This window comes from Lygodium microphyllum, chromosome 5 (genome assembly GCF_053477565.2).
Source record: "Lygodium microphyllum isolate KBCC chromosome 5, Lygodium_microphyllum_v1.1.10, whole genome shotgun sequence".
In the NCBI taxonomy this organism is placed as follows: Eukaryota; Viridiplantae; Streptophyta; class Polypodiopsida; order Schizaeales; family Lygodiaceae; genus Lygodium; species Lygodium microphyllum.
Window position 1 is genome coordinate 26,762,884 of NC_141139.1, and position 17,323 is coordinate 26,780,206.

The following is a 17,323-nucleotide window of genomic DNA, read 5'->3' on the forward strand; positions in this document are numbered from 1 at the left end:
TTTGATTCATGCATTGAAAAATGTGAAGTTTTACGTTTCAAATATGGCTCTCTATGTATAAACACATGTTGCACTAGTATCTCTTTTATACTATTCTTATTTACGCCAAGCTTAAAATATCCGATTCTACCCTTTTAAGCAGGGGTGAATGAGCTATCATATCTTCATCTTTTTCCACATTTTGCCTGCTGCATGGTGATCCAACTACCTTTGCTAGTGATAGAAGGAATCTATCTTCCATCTTTTTGGAATGAGTTAAACATTGATATGGATGTGATTTGAGAGCTTGGATATCTTATTGAAGGTCAAGTTTCTAAATCTATGAGAGAGAGAGAGAGAGAGAGAGAGAGAGAGAGAGAGAGAGAGAGAGAGAGAGAGAGAGAGAGAGAGAGAGAGAGAGAGAGAGAGAGAGAGAGAGAGAGGTTACCATAAATGAGGAAAAAATACAAGAGGAATAAAAGAAAGGAGAAAAAAAAAGTATCAAGCTTTTTACTAATTTGAGTTTAGATTAAACCAAGCATTATCATTAATCCAAACATATCATTAAATAAAAGTGAGCGAGACTGTATGTCATTAATGCAAAAAATGTCATAATCACAAATATAAGAGGCTAAAAATAGATATTGATAATACAAATTTGTAATATTATTACATACATATCTTTTTGTAAAATAATTTTGTACATTTTTTAAAATAGAAGTTCCATTATGGAGGCTTTGCTTTTATTGGTCTAGAGCACTCTCTCTCTATCTCTTAAAAGACATTTTTTAGACCTCAAAACTCCCCTAATGCAAGGCTGGCATGGACAAGAGGCTCTCTCTCTCTCTCTCTCTCTATGTGAAGATAATTGAATTAAATAACAATATTTACATCAAACCATTAGGTTAGTTAAGAAAAACAGAACAAATGCAAATCAAGCCAAAAGGCCTCTAAGACCACAACATACAAATATCACATAGAAAGGACAACCAAAGTGGAGTGAACAATATCCAACCCCAAGGAACAACAATGTCAAGCAAAACAAGGTAATTTGAAACCATAGAGAAAATTTTCCGTAATAATAAATCACAAACACAAGCCACATGACCATGGATACTTGAGGTAGAAAAAAAAATGAAGGCATTATGAGTATACAAAATATGCCATAGAGCTATCCAATTAAGAAAATGAAAAAGGCAAGAATGATATTATTTCAGGGTAAACATAGAAGGTATCCTTCCTATAATCCACCACCAAGTTGATATCTACTGTCGAGTCATTGAGGACCATACAAGAGAAACAAAACTCCAAATCTGTCCAACAAAAGGACAAGAGACCAAGAGCTGAAGCATTGTCTCATCGCATATAGTGCAACATATATAGCGACCATGGGAGATCTTGTGAGCATGCAATACATCCCTAGTTAGAAGGCCCCCAATAAGCAACCTCCATATCAAAATTTTACCTTGATAAGAAATCTTAGATCTCTAGAATTGGAGAAATCTTTATTGTCACTTTTTTTTATTGTCTCGAATATGCCACATTTTATTGGTCTTTCTAGTGACCCATCTCTTGATCTCAACCATCTGATGATAGATTTGATTAGCTGACTTGTTCTTGAAATCATTAGGTAGCATAAACATCCAATCCTACTAAGGAGACAAGGACTGCTTGGGGTTGCAAATAGTCCATGACGGTGTCATTCTTGGGCAACCCAATCATTATTCTTTTCAATGCATTCGTTATTAATTTCAGATGCCTCGTAGTTATCATGACATTTGATCGTCCTTACAAGAGTAACTTTTGACCATGCTCTCCATGATTGATAACATGTATTGGTAGTGTCAAACTATAAAATTGACTACAATTTCTATTTAATGTTTACACACACACACACACATGCACGCATTGCTCTCCCATCCTCTTCTCTCCTATCTAGGTTCAAAATCAATTATGGTTGACATTGCCATATCACATTATTTATATGCATAAAAAAGATACCAAGATCCATCATAAATGAAAGTAATTACTATAAATCATTGTGCTACTATCATCCATGTAATGTTCAAATACTTTTTATTTTTAACATGGTTGTATATGTGGGTGAAGCTTTTCATTGTTGGTAGCAATGTTAGCTTCATGTTGAAGTAAGGCAAGCTTTGACCCATCATTTACCCATTAGGTCTAGTTGCAATTATTAAGAGACATGCCAAAAAAGTAGCCTCTATAAACATATGGAAGTAAGACTTGTCCCAATGTGTCACATAAATATAATAATCATCTCATTTTTACTGCAATCAATGGTTTTGAAAAAAAAAACTACCACATTTGATGGGGTTTGAAGATTATGATCAACTACATTGTTACAGTGTTACAAGACATGTCATGGACAAGGATCACATACAACTAAAAGTAAGTAAATAAAGACCGAGAAAGCCCTAATCAAAAAGTGAATGAAGAAGCTCATTTTGCCCTGGCAAAAAAAGTGAAAAATGCACGCTAAAAAAAACATGAGACCATTGAATATTCTAGCAAGGTGCTTCCAAGGGCAAAGGAGAACAGCAAATATTCCAATAAGGCTCTCTCAAGGATAAGGAAGGTCCTCTTAAGGATGAAGAATGCTCTCTTAAGGATGAGGAAAAACCTCCAAGGGCTCTTGTAAGGAAAGTGCGTGACACAATATAATTCATTTTATAATAGCGCCATGCTCTCTCTTGTTCAAGTTGTAAAACCTAAACGGACATAGGCGAAGGGATAAGGCAACTAGAAGAAAATAAATAAATAAGACCTTAGCAAGTTACCCGATTATATAAAAAAGAGTATGGATATCCAAGGGATTTAAGATTTTATATATAAACTCAAAAAAGTGAATGAAAGGCTTTGAAGGCTCTCGTAAGAAAAGTACGGGGCACAATATAATCCATTTTATAAGAGTGCAAAGCTCCCTCTTGTGTAAGTTGTAAAGTCTAAACGAACATATGTGAAGAAATAAAGAAACTAGAAGAAAATAGATAAAGAGGACCCTGACAAGATACCCGATATGTAAAAAAAGGAATGGATGCTCAATGGATTTAGGATTTTGTATATAAACTCAAAAAGTGAACGAAAGACTTATTCTTTGGTATGTGGCAAAAGTGATCTCTTCTTCTCTTTTCTCATTGCTTGCTTGTATGTACTTAAGAGAGGAGGTGTAAGAGAGTAAATGTGAAGGTAAGAGACCAAGGAGAAAAAGCTCTCCATTATCTCTTATTTTCTTTTATTCTATTCTCCTTTTGTCTCATGCGCAACTATGAAAGATGGAGCTTGAAGGTAGAGGCTTAAGGTTACTTATACTTATATCTTGAATTGTGAAGCTACTGAGTTGCTTGAGGGAGAAGGCTATTTGTTTGGGCATCAAAGTAAGCTCACTACACCCCCATAGGATCGAAGGCAAGTCGACTAGGTGAGAGATAGCCATTAATGCTTACTTGAAACACTTGAAGCAATAAGCGATCCGTGGGTCTTAGCAATTGAGTGTGAGCTCCCACTACATGCCTATTCTATATTATTCTCCCTATTATTTATAACGTCTAATATGAAAATACTCTATGCTTCTAAGCTTGAAAACCTTTTAAGTATATTTTCAATGATCTATATTCTGCTGTTTCACAAACTATGATTTTTTGTTTTGACCCTTTGTCCTCTACTTTCCTTAAAGATTCAATCCTTCAATTAGAATAAGCCTTATCGTGATACAACACATGTAAATCATACATCAAGTTTGTATATTTGTTAAGACAACTATATATTTTAATCTTTATATAATCAAATACAAATGCTCAATGTTTTGGGTCTCTCAAGGTTGTCTTCTTTGTATCTCTACAACTAATTTTCTTAATGATGCTTGCTCAACAATATTAAACCATTTGTGACAACCAAAACGACATATGGCATAGCTTTGTATGTGAGCCATAGAGTCAAAATGTCTCACACACACACACACATTACTAATGTTCTAAAGGTTGAAAACTACTTACATGTGAAGTGTGAAGTTATGAATACACAAGGATCGATATCTACACATATAAAATCAAAGAATGTGTAAAGAGAGGAAATAAAGACACCACTAGGATGGTACATCTAAGGTGATACAATTAAAGATATCATAACAAGCAACATAAGCATGTCATTTTGTACTCAAGTACTAATGTAACTATTGTAACTTAGTATATCCCTATACTAAGGGATATCTTTTATATTCAAATTCAAAGGCACATATATGAGTTTTCTACCACACACAAACACACACACACACACACCACTCATGTGAAGTACTAGCATAGATGTTGAAACCTATTGCATGTGAAGTAGAATGTAAATATACATGCATTGGTGCCTACACACACACACACACACACACACACAATCAAATAACGTGTAAAGAGAGGAAATAAAGACACAATTAAGATGATTAATCTAAGATAATACAATTATAACTCATAGTGTCATGTTATTTATGATGTGCCATTTTTTGCTATATTGAAAAGATTCTTATAGTTGTGTTAATGCAGTTTTTGTTAAATAGAATTAGCATGATCCAAGGTTTCTATAAAACGTCGTATAATGTGGTTTCTATTTAGAGCGGAGTCATTCCATGTTGAGTCAAGGCAAAAGGGTAATAAAAAATTGCATCTTCCATAACGGTTGTAGTAGTGCCGGGATAGGAAGCTCTTAAATTGAAAACCACAAGGTTAGTAGGCTAGTGGGAGGAAAGGTGTTCACACTTTTACTCCATGAAGCATGTTTCCATAATGCTAGGCCTAGGGGCAGCGTTCACGAAAAATTGAGGTTTAATGTGAAGTGAATCACAAATTTAAAAAAAAAAACTTTCAAAAGTGAAAGAAGGTTCAAAAACTTGGAACCTTTGAAAAATTTTAGTTATAAAAATGGCAAATACATGTAATTTGATTCAAAAATCCCTGCAAAAATTTGAGTTAGACGTTTTTGTATCTGTTACGAAAAATGTTTTTTGTGAATACTGCCTAGGGCCGAGCACCTAGTAATTAAATGGTTATAAATATTACATTCATCGAATGGCTTGAGGCCACGTTTCTTTAAAAAAAATAAAATAAAACGTGATCACGAGTTTAGATTAGTAACCTCCTAAGCGTCTGGCAGGAAATATGGAGACTGAGGAATGCAATCCTGCATAGAGCAGGAGTTGCCAGAACTGATGCAGACGGGCCTGGCAGGGAAATGCCTGAATGAACTGAAGAGCATATTTAGGGTGAGCCCATGTCTACAAGATAGCCTGCAAGGCTTTGATGTAATTGTCGCACCTTCTTTTTGTTGAGGCCAGGCCCATGCTCCAGTTTTGGTAATCTTCTTCTGTACAATTGAAACGTACAAGGCTCAAGGGGTATGCTGGGAGAAAACATATGATAGCTGCCTTAAAGTTATACAAACTACAGAATCAGTCTACCACAATGGAGAAGAGAAGCCAAGTCAGGATGCTACTCCCATAAAGCCACCTACAAAATAGAGCTCATTTCGGTCAAAAGAGAAGGCCCCTCTTGTGCGTATTGAAGAAACATATAGCAAACCCAAAATAAAGCATACTTGTGTCAAGCAAGGCCCATTGTGCATATGAAAAGGAAGAAGACTTTGATTCAGAAGAGAGAACCTTTCGTTGGGAGTGTCACAAAGGCAGACGGTGCATTTGGATACTTGAGGCGAGGCACCAATGTACCACTCTGTTTGATCATGGAAGCTTGTTTTTCTTCAAGAGGGAAGCAAGCTTTGAGCGTTGAGAACACATGACTATTGAGCCTCCTGACCTTCTTGCCGTTGTCTATGAACGCTTCGACGTCCTGTCAAAAGAAACAAGTCCACATAGTTTCTATCGAGAAAAAGAAGGAGAGAGAGCTCTTGCAATAGTGAGAGAAATACCGGGGCATATGAAGGTGCCACTTGCTTGATCTTGTCGGCAAGTTTGGTGGGAAGGGCTGATATAAGCTCCACTTCAGCCACATTTAAACAATGATACACAAAGTCCAGTAGTTCAAAACGCAGGTGCTGCCCCAGCAAGTACATGATGGTGCATCCACCCCATGCCACAGCGTCACCAAAACACTCTTGACTGGTTAAAGATTCCTCGATGGGTCCTCCACAGAAAACCTGAACATTGGAAAACACACACCAATACGAGGGCAAAAACGCTTATAGGATTTATCATGATGAGCTCTGCACGAGTAAATGTGCAACAAGACTAAGATTTCAATGTGCCAAGCACACTATCTGCACAACGTTCCATCAATTCTATCAGCTAAGTAAAATCACTTTGCGAGGAGAGCTGTCTGTGTCCTCATGAATCAGTCGCTTATTTATGACACTACACTCCATCTAGAGCAGTTTTCAGCATGACCACAGCTTTCCAATTATTTTACCATTTCTGACAAGCTTTAATTTTTAAAAGCAAAAGCAGTGTTTAAAAGGAGTGATGCAAAGCAAGATGTTTGAAGTCAAGGATACTCACAAACTGGATTCCACTGTAAATGCGATGAAATTCTTTTGATGATGTGATTTCAATGAGTCCTGTTTTGGAAGTCGAATTCCACTTGACTCTAAGTGGATCCAATGTTTTACTGAGAAATTCAAATGTGTAGTCCAGAATACTGCCAGACTGGATTTTCTGGAAATAAAGGGCCTCTATGGCACAAGGAACATCAAAATGAGAATATGCGGTGGGTCTAACACAAATCCAGTTCCAAGCAGACAAGAGAAGCACATTTTCAACACTCAGATGTAAGACTTTGTAACAAAGAACCACAAACTTTGTCTCGGCACATGCTCAAAAGAAGATGCCACCAGACAATACGAGTGGTTACTAGAAAACAAAAGCAGCCGATTTAGAGTGAGTTTTATAGTTGTTAAGTATTGATTGATTATCTGAACTCCTAGACAACTCTTAGTTTATGCTCCTTTTTCTAGATTTCCTATGAAAGTATTCTTCTAAAGATGCACATAGAATTGCAGAGGACATTGATTCACCTGTAACTTCAGCTTGCTTACATAGAGCACCAATTGAAGATGGGTTCAAACAAGAGGGATGAGAAAGGATGACATTTGTTGCTTGCTTAAAAAGGTTCAAAACTGGGGTGCTTCTATTGTTTATAAGCATTTGATGCATCTCCCCATCAGTGCCAGTGACAAGACCCAAAAAGGGAGCTGCTTGCATAAATTGTTCTGTTTGATTTACTTGCTGCAGTCAATCGCAAACACACTTCAACTGGTTAGATCTGCGTCTTGGACTTTGACTGAAAGGACAAAATGCTAACTAGAAAAAAAAAAATACAGGTTCCCCGGGTGCCAGAATTAAACAGCAGTCTTTCACATTTCTTCCTCTGTGCTGCTGTGTGATGCTCAACAACTATCTTTAACTGATATAATGGGAAACATACGATGTTCAAAAACACCAGAATCAGTCAGTACATTGCTCATTCCTATAATCTTTCGTCATGAAATGATATATATGCTCTTCTCTCTCATGACTGCATAAAGATGCACAGGAAAGGAAGAGTCAAAAGCACATCTTACTATGGCTGTCTCAAGAAGGCTCATAACAAAGACAAGGCTCCCAATCTCTTTTAAGCTCTGAAAGACCTCAGTTTTTCCCTCGTAGTTGATTACCCAATGAAGCTGCTCGTGGAAGCTACTTAAACATCCTGGAATAAAGGTGCATTCAGGAAGACATCATATTGGATTCTTGGGCATAATTTTTAAAGCCAAAAAGAAACTTAAGTATATGGATCTCCTACGCAATTGATTCAGCACCAACAAATCAACCTGTTATTCCATCATCTGCTGATGGGATAGTTATAGCTTTTGGTAATTCTCCTCGTAGCTCAGCAATTTTGGGCTCCAAAGCCATGACCTGTAAGAGAAGTCTTTGAAAGGCTTACTGAGAATGAATTGGCTTGAGAGGACCCTCTAGAGCAAAGCCCTGAAGCATTTGTTGTAGTAGTGTTTAAATGATTCAAAAGAAAGTATTAAAGAAAGTTCACCTTTTGCAAAAGAAGGTCAAGAATAGAACGAATAAGCCAAGGAAGAGAAGGCTCCACTAACTTTACAATTGCAATTAGATGAGGCAAACCAAAAAATTTACTGTACAACTGCGACAGTGCTGAGTATGCAATGTTCAAATCCTGCAATTACGGAGTATTGGAAGTCAAAAGTCAGGGGATTGCTTCAAAAACTAGGCAGACCCTGAGAAAGAAACAAAGGAAAATCCACAAAAACAAACATGCAAGAGAACACATTTACACAAGGCATGTATAACAGTATTATAACATGTCTTTATACCTGAGTATATGGTCCACCCAGATTTTCCTTTGAGTTTGCATGCATACACATATTTTTGGTAAAGTTTGAAAACAAATCATTGAAGGCATGGATGTACAAGTGCTCAAATGCTATTACACGAGAGGACATTGTCCGTTCTATCCTAGTGTCTTGAGCACATCAGACTGGCTTAAAATCTCCAGGGCAAAAAGTCCTATGAGTTCAATTATCCTGTACAAGTGTCCAAAATTTCCTGTCTGATCAGCAATAGACTGGACATATGGAAATGAACTGCTCTGTTGACTCAACGTTTCCATCCTGAACAGTGCAAATCTGTCTCTCTTGTGGCAGATCCTTAGTGTGTATGGCCATTAGCACTGCCTGGAATATGTGTCTGTGAAGATATTTGGTAGGGTGTGAGATACGACGCCAAATTTTGCCCTTGCACACATACTCAGATCACCCTGTATAGTATTAAAAACTGTAACTAAATCTTAATGACTGCTACAGGGTCGAATGGGATCCGCCCAAATATATTGAATGGTATCACATGGAGATGAAATTTGAAGTTCAGGTTATTGACACCTCAGCAACAGGTCACTTAACTTCACTCAAAGAACTGAGAATTGACTGTTCAGATGCTCTTGATCTACATGCCTAGACTGCCATCTGCTGCCTATGTTCTGAGACCTACCTCTTCCTCCTTTCTCACTGCAATCCCCTATCCATGCTGCTTCCGTACTTGGTTGCCACAGTGCCACCCTCAGCCCTCTTTGACTCCCTGGTCTCCATCTTCAACCCATTGTTGTCTTAGCCCATCATCACTATCATCCAGCCCCAACATCCTCCACTCCTATTGGCACTGCAACCTTGTTCTAGATGCATGGATCACTCCATTAGTTATGCACGGATCACTCCATCTTGTTCTTTGAGATTGACCATATCAATACTGATGCAATCAGTCTTGATAGAGTCCACTGTCGTCATTGTAGGATTCTGGATATGAATGCATTAAGATGAGCTAGGTAGGATTCTCGATATGAATGCATTAATACAAGCTAGGTGGGAGATAGAATGATACCTCCTGAGCCATTGCAGAGAGAGAAACTAAGTTTGCAATATCCAAACATATCTCACCCCATTCACCATTTCAAGATTCAAAACTTGTAGTAGGGGATTTGAAGAGTTTGCAGGGTGTCAAGAGAAGGTTGATAAACACCCCATCATTTAGAATTGCAAGGTCAGTTAAAGTGGGCAAAGCATATTGTAGAGTGCTTAATGTACTCTGGCAAGCTTAGGATGTGGGCCTTGCAGTGAGAATTTGGTGAGTCTTTTATTGGTATGCAGATGTGATTTCTTCTACAGGACTTGGCAGGCTACTGGCTGATGCTACTTTAGTCTATTCCACTGCATAGTTGGAGCTACCTTGCAAGATGCCCCCATGACCAAGGGATTATATAAGTAGGTAACTTAACTGCTACCTATGCTGCTTTCAGGCCACAAGAGAGCTGCAGGCATATAGTGAACTATTTAGAGAAGGGACCACTTGAGGTTAGAGAGCTGCAGGCACCCATATCAGGGGTTTGGACCCCTGTCAATCTTGTCTTCTGATAATCTGTATGTGCAGAAATTGAGAATATCATCATAACCTCTGGCACAAAATCACTCTTTTCCAAATGAGAATTTACGTACAACTGGCTGCATAACTGCACCTACTGAGTTAAACAATCCTAACGACATGCCACAATGTCTCGAAGGGAAACAAATAACAAATTAGAGTGTGACTTGTTCTGACCAGTGGCAAACTTTCTTGAGAAAGCTGTGAACATAACATGGAATCTGCGGTCTCCACATTTTACCATAAATGACTCCAAGAGCTTCCAGAACAATAATTTAAATGTGCTAACTGTTCCAGAGACAGTGTATGCATGATCTCCACGTCCTCCTCAAGATACCCTCCTCACTACACATCTATCTCTTGTAACCTTCCACGCATCTCACCCTCAGCCATCTTGCTTGCAGCCTCCCTCCGATCACCTTGTGAGCTTCCACATATAACCTTTGTCCTCCTTCCTCCCTCCTCTAGACTCTCCCACTCCATTTCCTTTCTGTCCTAATCCCTTCTCTGAAATTTTATTAACCAATCAGGGCTGATGTTCACCCCCTTGTGGTTCTTTCTTTTTACTCACGCCACACACACACACACACTCTCTCTCTCTCTCTCTCTCTCTCAATTTGTAATTTTATATTAATTACAAAAAAACATACAATATATCAAGATTACAAAGTGCAGGTTGGTGGTTCTAGGCCAACATGTATGAACCAAATACAATGGATTCACTAAACACAATGAGACAAGAGTGCAGAAGGCAGCTCAGGACTAAATAGACACAAAGGATCAAGAGTTTTGGCAGGATTGAGCCACATGGGCCTGTGCTTTAGCTGCCAATGTCTCCACTACACCATCTTCAAAGAAGTCCCACAAGTCTAATGAAATGCTCATATTCAGGTTGGGCCGCTGATATTCAGGCTGTGAAGATGAAGGCACATCAGCTGGGTAGGAAGAACCTGGATACCCCATGGAGTGATGACTCTACCAGCACCGTCAAAAGTCAACTGAGACAGAGGGTCATAGGTGCGTGATGATGATCAGGATGGTTGCTAATGCAGCTGTTGCTCTTTGGGAGATGGCGGTTCCTTGGTAACAATAGGGGCTTGAGTGGTTGGCACATCCGAGGATTTGTCTCTATGACAAGAATAAGTGCTCGAGGGGGTCGAAGAAGGGACAGCATGTGTGGGAAGGACAAGAGTCTCCATTGCCTTTCCTTTGTTGTGCAGGCTTCTGTCCATCCCTGGTTTTCCAAGTCCGCTGAAGGTTGCTGTTGCCTTTGGACTGACCAGGCTGAGCAATCTGTTGCTCTCAGTAGAGTGAGGAGGCATGTTTTGGTCCCTGTCCATGGGCTGATCTGCCAAGGCACTCTTATGATTTGGGCATTTGCCCATGAAATGACCCAGTTGACCATAGGAGAATTAGTGGCTAGCAAAAGTACCCCAATTGAGGTGGAACCAAAGAGGTCGCATGCCCATACAATTGAGGTGCAACCAGCTAGGTCAATTCCTAGTAGTGTCCCACAGGATGCACAATCTATTCCTGTTGGCTGCCTTCAAGCTGGGGGGGACCAACACATGGCCTTTGGCAATCATTGCATCCTTGAGAAGGGCCCAATAAACCGCCGGGCAATTCTCAACTTCCACCCAAACTGGACATTCTTGCTTTAGCAAAGATTGGAATTCTGGTGGTGGACGCTAGGAGACAATATGCACCAGTTGCTTGTCAAAGAAAAGGGGCTGCTTTTGGAGGAGGAGATTGTGGGCCGAAGCTCCTCCACACCATCAATCTGAAGAATAGAGGTCAACCATTGACAGATCTTGGCAAGCACGGGAATCCAACCCATGAAGAAGAGAATGACACCTCGCTCATGAAAGGCCGAAAGGGAGTGAAGGACCTGGTGAGTCAACACTTTTGTATCAAGAACTTCCTTCTCTGCATAGGCAAGGATGGCTTGATGATTATGCTCAACATATTCTTTCAAGAGGAAGTTCACAAACTCGAGCAATTGCTCGCAATTTGGTTCTCACAAATCCTGTGAAGCGGAAGCCGCTTGAGCATATGAGCGAGGTGGAGAATCACCCACGTCACGGCCTTTAGGAAGTGATGAGTACGAGCAAAAGCAGAGAGAGCATGCACATCAATCGAGGTGCTGAACAGTGCTGAACAGTGAGAGTGAGTTGACGGATAGATGTGTATCAGTGTGGTACACACAAAGAATAAAAGAATGTATTTATACTTAGGGTACCATACACCCACTAGGGTGAGTTCACATGTGTGAAGTAATATATACACGGGAGATGTGTGAAGGGCCATTACACCCAACAACCTCCCACTTAAAGGTCTAAAGCGAACCTTTAACCAACTCCCACAAGTCTAATGTAATGCTCATCTTGAGCCTTTGCAAGACTTTTAGTGAGAACATCTGCAAGGTTATCCTCTGATTTGATCTTAGTCAAGGTGACTAGACCATCATCCAAAACCTGTTTGATAAAATGATACCGAATATCAATATGTTTGGTACGTGCATGAAACATGGCATTCTTAGCCAGGCATACAATGCTTTGGCTATCACATCTAAGTACACATGTTTTGGTGGGCAGCCCAAAATCCTTGACCAAACGACCAAGCCAAACTGCTTCTTTTGAAGCTTCGGTGGCTGAAATATATTTAGCCTCAGTGGTAGAGAGTGCTACTATTTTTTGCAATCTAGAGCACCAAGAAACCACCCCACCAGTCAAGGTAAAGATGTACATGCTAGTAGACTTGCGAGTATCCAAGTCACTTGCCATGTCTGTATCACAATACCCCTACAAATCTAACGTACCCTTGCCATAGCAAATACATTTTCTTTGTGTGCCCTTAAGGTACCATAAGATATATTTCCATAGAGACATGGAACGCCCGTTCTGGCACATTGGAACGGATTAATGCGTTCCGGGAGGTACGAGCCCAGGAAATGTTGGCGAAACGTTTCCTCCCGTTTCCTGGCCTGTTCCCGCCCGTTCCTTGGCCGTTCCTACCCATTCCTTGTTTGAAACGGCCGTTCCAGCAACATAATTTTTAAATTTAAAAAAAACATGTCGCTCGCTGCTCCCATCTATCGCCCGCTACTCCCGCCTGTCGCCCGCTACTCCCGCGCCTGCTCCCATCCACCTGTAGGCTGTCATGACTCGCTTGCTTCTCTCGCTTGTCGCCCGCCTGCTTCTCCCGCCTGTCGCCCGCCTACTCCTGCATCTTCACGACTGTCACCCGCTGCTCCGCCTGTCGCCCTTTGCTCCCGCTTCACTTACCTACCCCGCCTACCACATCTACCTCACCTAGGCCGTGCCTACTTCTGCCCACCTCCCTCTCCCACCTCTCCCACTTGCCTCTCCTGCCTACCTTGCGTGCGGCCCACCTCTATTACTTGCTTGGCTTGACTCCCACCCACGATTAGGTGAGGTCCGAGGAATCTTGATTCTCGACGCTCATGTTGAAATTTTGGCTGAAATTTCTGCAATTTCATTGGACTTTCAACTTTGGTTGAAATTTCTGCAATTTCATTGCTTTGACACATGGATGTTGAAATGTTGGCTGCAAATTTCTGTAATTTCATTGAAGATTACTGATTATTTGTCACTTCTATATAGATGGCAGAATTGGCATCTACGGGATCTTCATTATCCTCAGCAGGTACTTCGTCAACAACTAGACAAAGTCGAAGCACTACTTGGTCATGGTGGGATGAGGTAGATGTAGGGGTGCCATCGAGAGGTGGAGGGGCTCGCCCTTGGAAATGCAAACTTTGCTCTTATGCTCGCACTAGTGGGGCTGATAAAGTGAGAGCCCATCTTCTACATGAGGAGGGGAAAGAGGTGCGTTTTCGCACCAATGTATCAATTGAGAAAAGGCAGGAGTTACTTGACCGCATAGCCATTTCTATGGGGAATTCGCATGCCAGGAGGGCGCCAAATATAGTAGTGGATCCAACAACATGGACTCCAAGGCCAACAGGGCATGGTGCTTCATGCAAAAGACCACCAGGATTAGTGGCTACGCAACCTTCTCGTGGGCCATCAATGGCAGCAGGTTGTGGTGTTAAACAGAAAACATTGCAGACTTCATGGGAACCAAAGAAAAAAGAGGAAACAGATGCAGCAGTGGCACGCTTTTTTGACCATGACCATATTGCATTCAAATCAGCCAGGTCACCTTATTTTTTAAATATGGTGACAAAGATTGCAGAGTATAGACCCACATATAAGCCCTCTTTATCAGAAACTATTAGGACTACATTGCTTCAGAAGGAGAAAGTAGCCATAGAGATTGCAACAGTAAATATTCGCAATCAATGGGCAAGAAATGGAGTGACATTGATAGCAGATGGATGGAGTGACACACGCCATAGGTCCATACATGGTGTTGTCACATATTCTCGTGGAGATGTATACTTCATTGGTAGTCATGATGCTTCAGAGACTGGAAAGAGTACAGATGTATTGGCATCCAAGTGGTGCGAGGCAGTGCAGGCTGTTGGGGCAGAAAATGTAGTGTAGTTTGTGGCAAATGGTGAACCTACAAATAGGGCAGCAGGAAACATTTTAATGGCAATGTATCCACATATCACCTTTAGTCCATGCATGGCGCATTGCTTGAATAACTTGTTGAAGGATATTGGGGACTTGCCATGGATTGCATCTCTTGTTGTGAAAGGGAACAAGATTATCACATTTATATGTAATCATCAGTACTTGCATGTTGAGTTTCGCAAGAGAAGTAACAAAGAACTTCTTAAATACTCGGATACACGATTTGCATATAACTTTCTTATGCTTGGTCGATTGCACTATTGCAAAGGTGCAATTAGGGAGCTATTTGCTAGTGATGAGTATGAAAATTGGACTAGGGCTGCCACTGCTACTGCTGTGTTATCTAATGCATATGTCTCTGATAGAGATTTTTGGGATGAGGTCAATCGCACCAACCAAATGGTTGATCCTATTATGCACATGTTGAGGCTTGCAGATGGCATGAATCCATGCATTGGGAAGATCTATAGTTACACATTGCTGCTCTTGTGTTGAGTTGAGATCGGCGCTTGCACTACCTTCAAGTTTCCCTCCTTGTGCCCTATCCATGACATTGCTGCCTAGGCTCGTCGACTTGCTGTGTTGACTCGTATGCCAGCCACATCTCTGCCACCGTTCTAAACGCTGACTAGAATCGTGATACTGAACGCCTAGGATCTACCGCTCTTGCAGAATTGTCATGCCAATTTTCTGCCCTTTCTCCGACGATCAAAGACATCGCCCATGCTACCACGTGCTCCACCAGCCAACAATTGTCAAAGGTTGCAATCTAAATTGTTGCCTCTCTGTCACCATGTCACCTCTTATCATACCCTACCAAATCATTCACACGTTTTCTTGCCCACATGCTATCTTGCTGCCACATCACCAAGTGCCTGATTGTCTTTTTCAAGATTGATTGATTAGAATCCAATTAATTTTCTTACTTTTCAACAAAAAAAGCCCCTATTCACATCCTCTTGACCCATTTGAGCACAAATTGTGTAAAAATTGGGGATTTTTATAAAATCTCCCAATTTAGCTCCCCATCCTACACATTTTGGGGCTTCTATCAAATTTACGAATTTCAACACAAGATTAAAGAAATTTGATGCACAGTCTTATTTGTGGCTTTTCACCAAATTCGCCAAATTTCACCGCCAAATTTGGGGCTTTTCAAGAATTTGGTATTTTTCATTGACATTGAGGCTCAATTTATCAATGGCTAGGACATTCAACTACATCGAGTAAATATTTTACACCAAATTCTTTGAATTTCTCTTCAATTTTTGACAAAATTTGGGACTTTTCATCATCCGAGTTCATAAAAATCGAGGCTTAGTTCAGCTTGAGGCATGGCATTTGACACCAATTGGGTGATAATCTTATCCAATTTCTTTAATTTCTCTTTAGTTTCCGAGTAAATTTTGGAGCTTTTGCCCAATTTCCCTTCATCATGTGAACGCCCCTCCCAATAGTCTTCGTGCTTCTTCATCATGTGAAAACTTGGGACTTTTGCCTCAAATCATTGTCTTTGGCTGCCGCGCATTGAAGATGTCCTTTACGGGACTGTTTGTGCCCATCTCCATCAAGATTGAGGACAAATTCTCTTATTTTAGCGATTTTATTGGGAGAATTCTCCCAAATTCTGCTGCTGTCCATATTATTGGAGCATCTCAGTCACTAATTTCTGATTTTATCATATTGCTGATTGCTGTTTTGTTCGGGTAATATTTTATTTCTGAAAATTATTTTTTTCAGCTTAGTTTTCTCTCTCCTCAGCAGAAAAACAGCAAGTCAAGATTATTATTCTTCATATTATTTGACTTTATTGAGTTGGCCAGCATCTCTTCTATCAATGGTTTATTATTATTTGGCATTTATTTTCTCTCTCTTCACTTGGAAAATATTATTTTATTGCTGGTTTCTAGTCATGGACAACAATAATAATGATTTGTTGGATATGCTTGGTGTCGATGACAAGCTCGATGGCACCAATTACCCAATGTGGGCTGATGCAACATGTTCTTATCCATAAGAATTCATGGCATATTGTGAATGGCGCTGAGTAAAGGTCCGCTTCTCCAACATTGGCACCACCTTCTGCCTCCACATTGCTGGGTGGCTCTCATGATGCTGAATCATCTTCCTATTCCACATGGCATCCCACTCAAGACTAGATTCGACAGAATGCTTGCGACGCCAAGCACATACCTTTATTGCTTTATCTGTGAAGAGACCCATTATTCCACACATTCAATCATGCAAGACAGCCAAGGATGATTGGGACAAGCTTGCATCATTATAATATCGAGTACGCAATGAAGTGTGCCTTACCTATGTAAGCAACTGGAAGATGTTCACATGGAAGAAGGTAACATGGATGCCTATCTCACTAGCATCAAAGATCTTATTGAACAATAATCAGCTTGTTTCCATCACTCTTAATGGTCTACCGGAGTCATATCAAGGCTTTGCCACCAGTTTGTAGTTGGTAACTATGGGTAACCAAGTTACCTATAGTTTCGACCAACTTGTGTCTCTTTTGTTGCAGGAAAAACAAAGCCGTCTCAATTGCAATGCTACCATGGTGATCAAACAAGTCTTTTCTATCTACCATCACGGAAATGGCCAAAAATACTAGTCAAAAACCAGCAAATACCCATGTTGGTCATTCATCTTCTTCATCAAATCATTCCTCCAAGATACCTTCCCATGCTAGTGTATTATCTTCCAATCCTTTCTTTCAAAGGTACATCCAACAAAACAAAGAGATGCAATTACTATTGAAAGACCGGACACAACATCACTAAATGTCGTACGCACATTGCATTGGAGAAGAAAAAGGAGTCCATTCTCGTTGTTA

At 40.3% G+C, this 17,323-nt stretch overlaps 1 protein-coding gene across 4 annotated transcripts in view; it reads right to left on the reverse strand.

The window, feature by feature from the left end:
• Positions 1–4,868: 4,868 nt before the first annotated feature.
• PIR121 (transcription activator) overlaps positions 4,869–17,323 on the reverse strand; it is a 230,962-nt gene continuing 218,507 nt past the window's right edge. For 2 of the 4 annotated variants that reach the window (XM_087677624.1, XM_087677626.1), the window contains exons 24-32: positions 8,022–8,162; positions 7,804–7,891; positions 7,555–7,682; positions 7,009–7,219; positions 6,494–6,666; positions 5,908–6,135; positions 5,642–5,828; positions 5,441–5,489; positions 4,871–5,346 (exon numbers count right to left, since the gene is read on the reverse strand). In XM_087677624.1, coding sequence (XP_087533750.1) covers positions 5,464–5,489; positions 5,642–5,828; positions 5,908–6,135; positions 6,494–6,666; positions 7,009–7,219; positions 7,555–7,682; positions 7,804–7,891; positions 8,022–8,162 — 1,182 coding nt within the window. In that variant the 3' untranslated portion in view covers positions 4,871–5,346; positions 5,441–5,463. Of the gene's footprint in view, positions 5,347–5,440; positions 5,490–5,577; positions 5,829–5,907; positions 6,136–6,493; positions 6,667–7,008; positions 7,220–7,554; positions 7,683–7,803; positions 7,892–8,021; positions 8,163–17,323 lie in introns of all 4 variants that reach the window. The other 2 variants (XR_015690853.1, XM_087677627.1) reach the window with 2 other exon arrangements.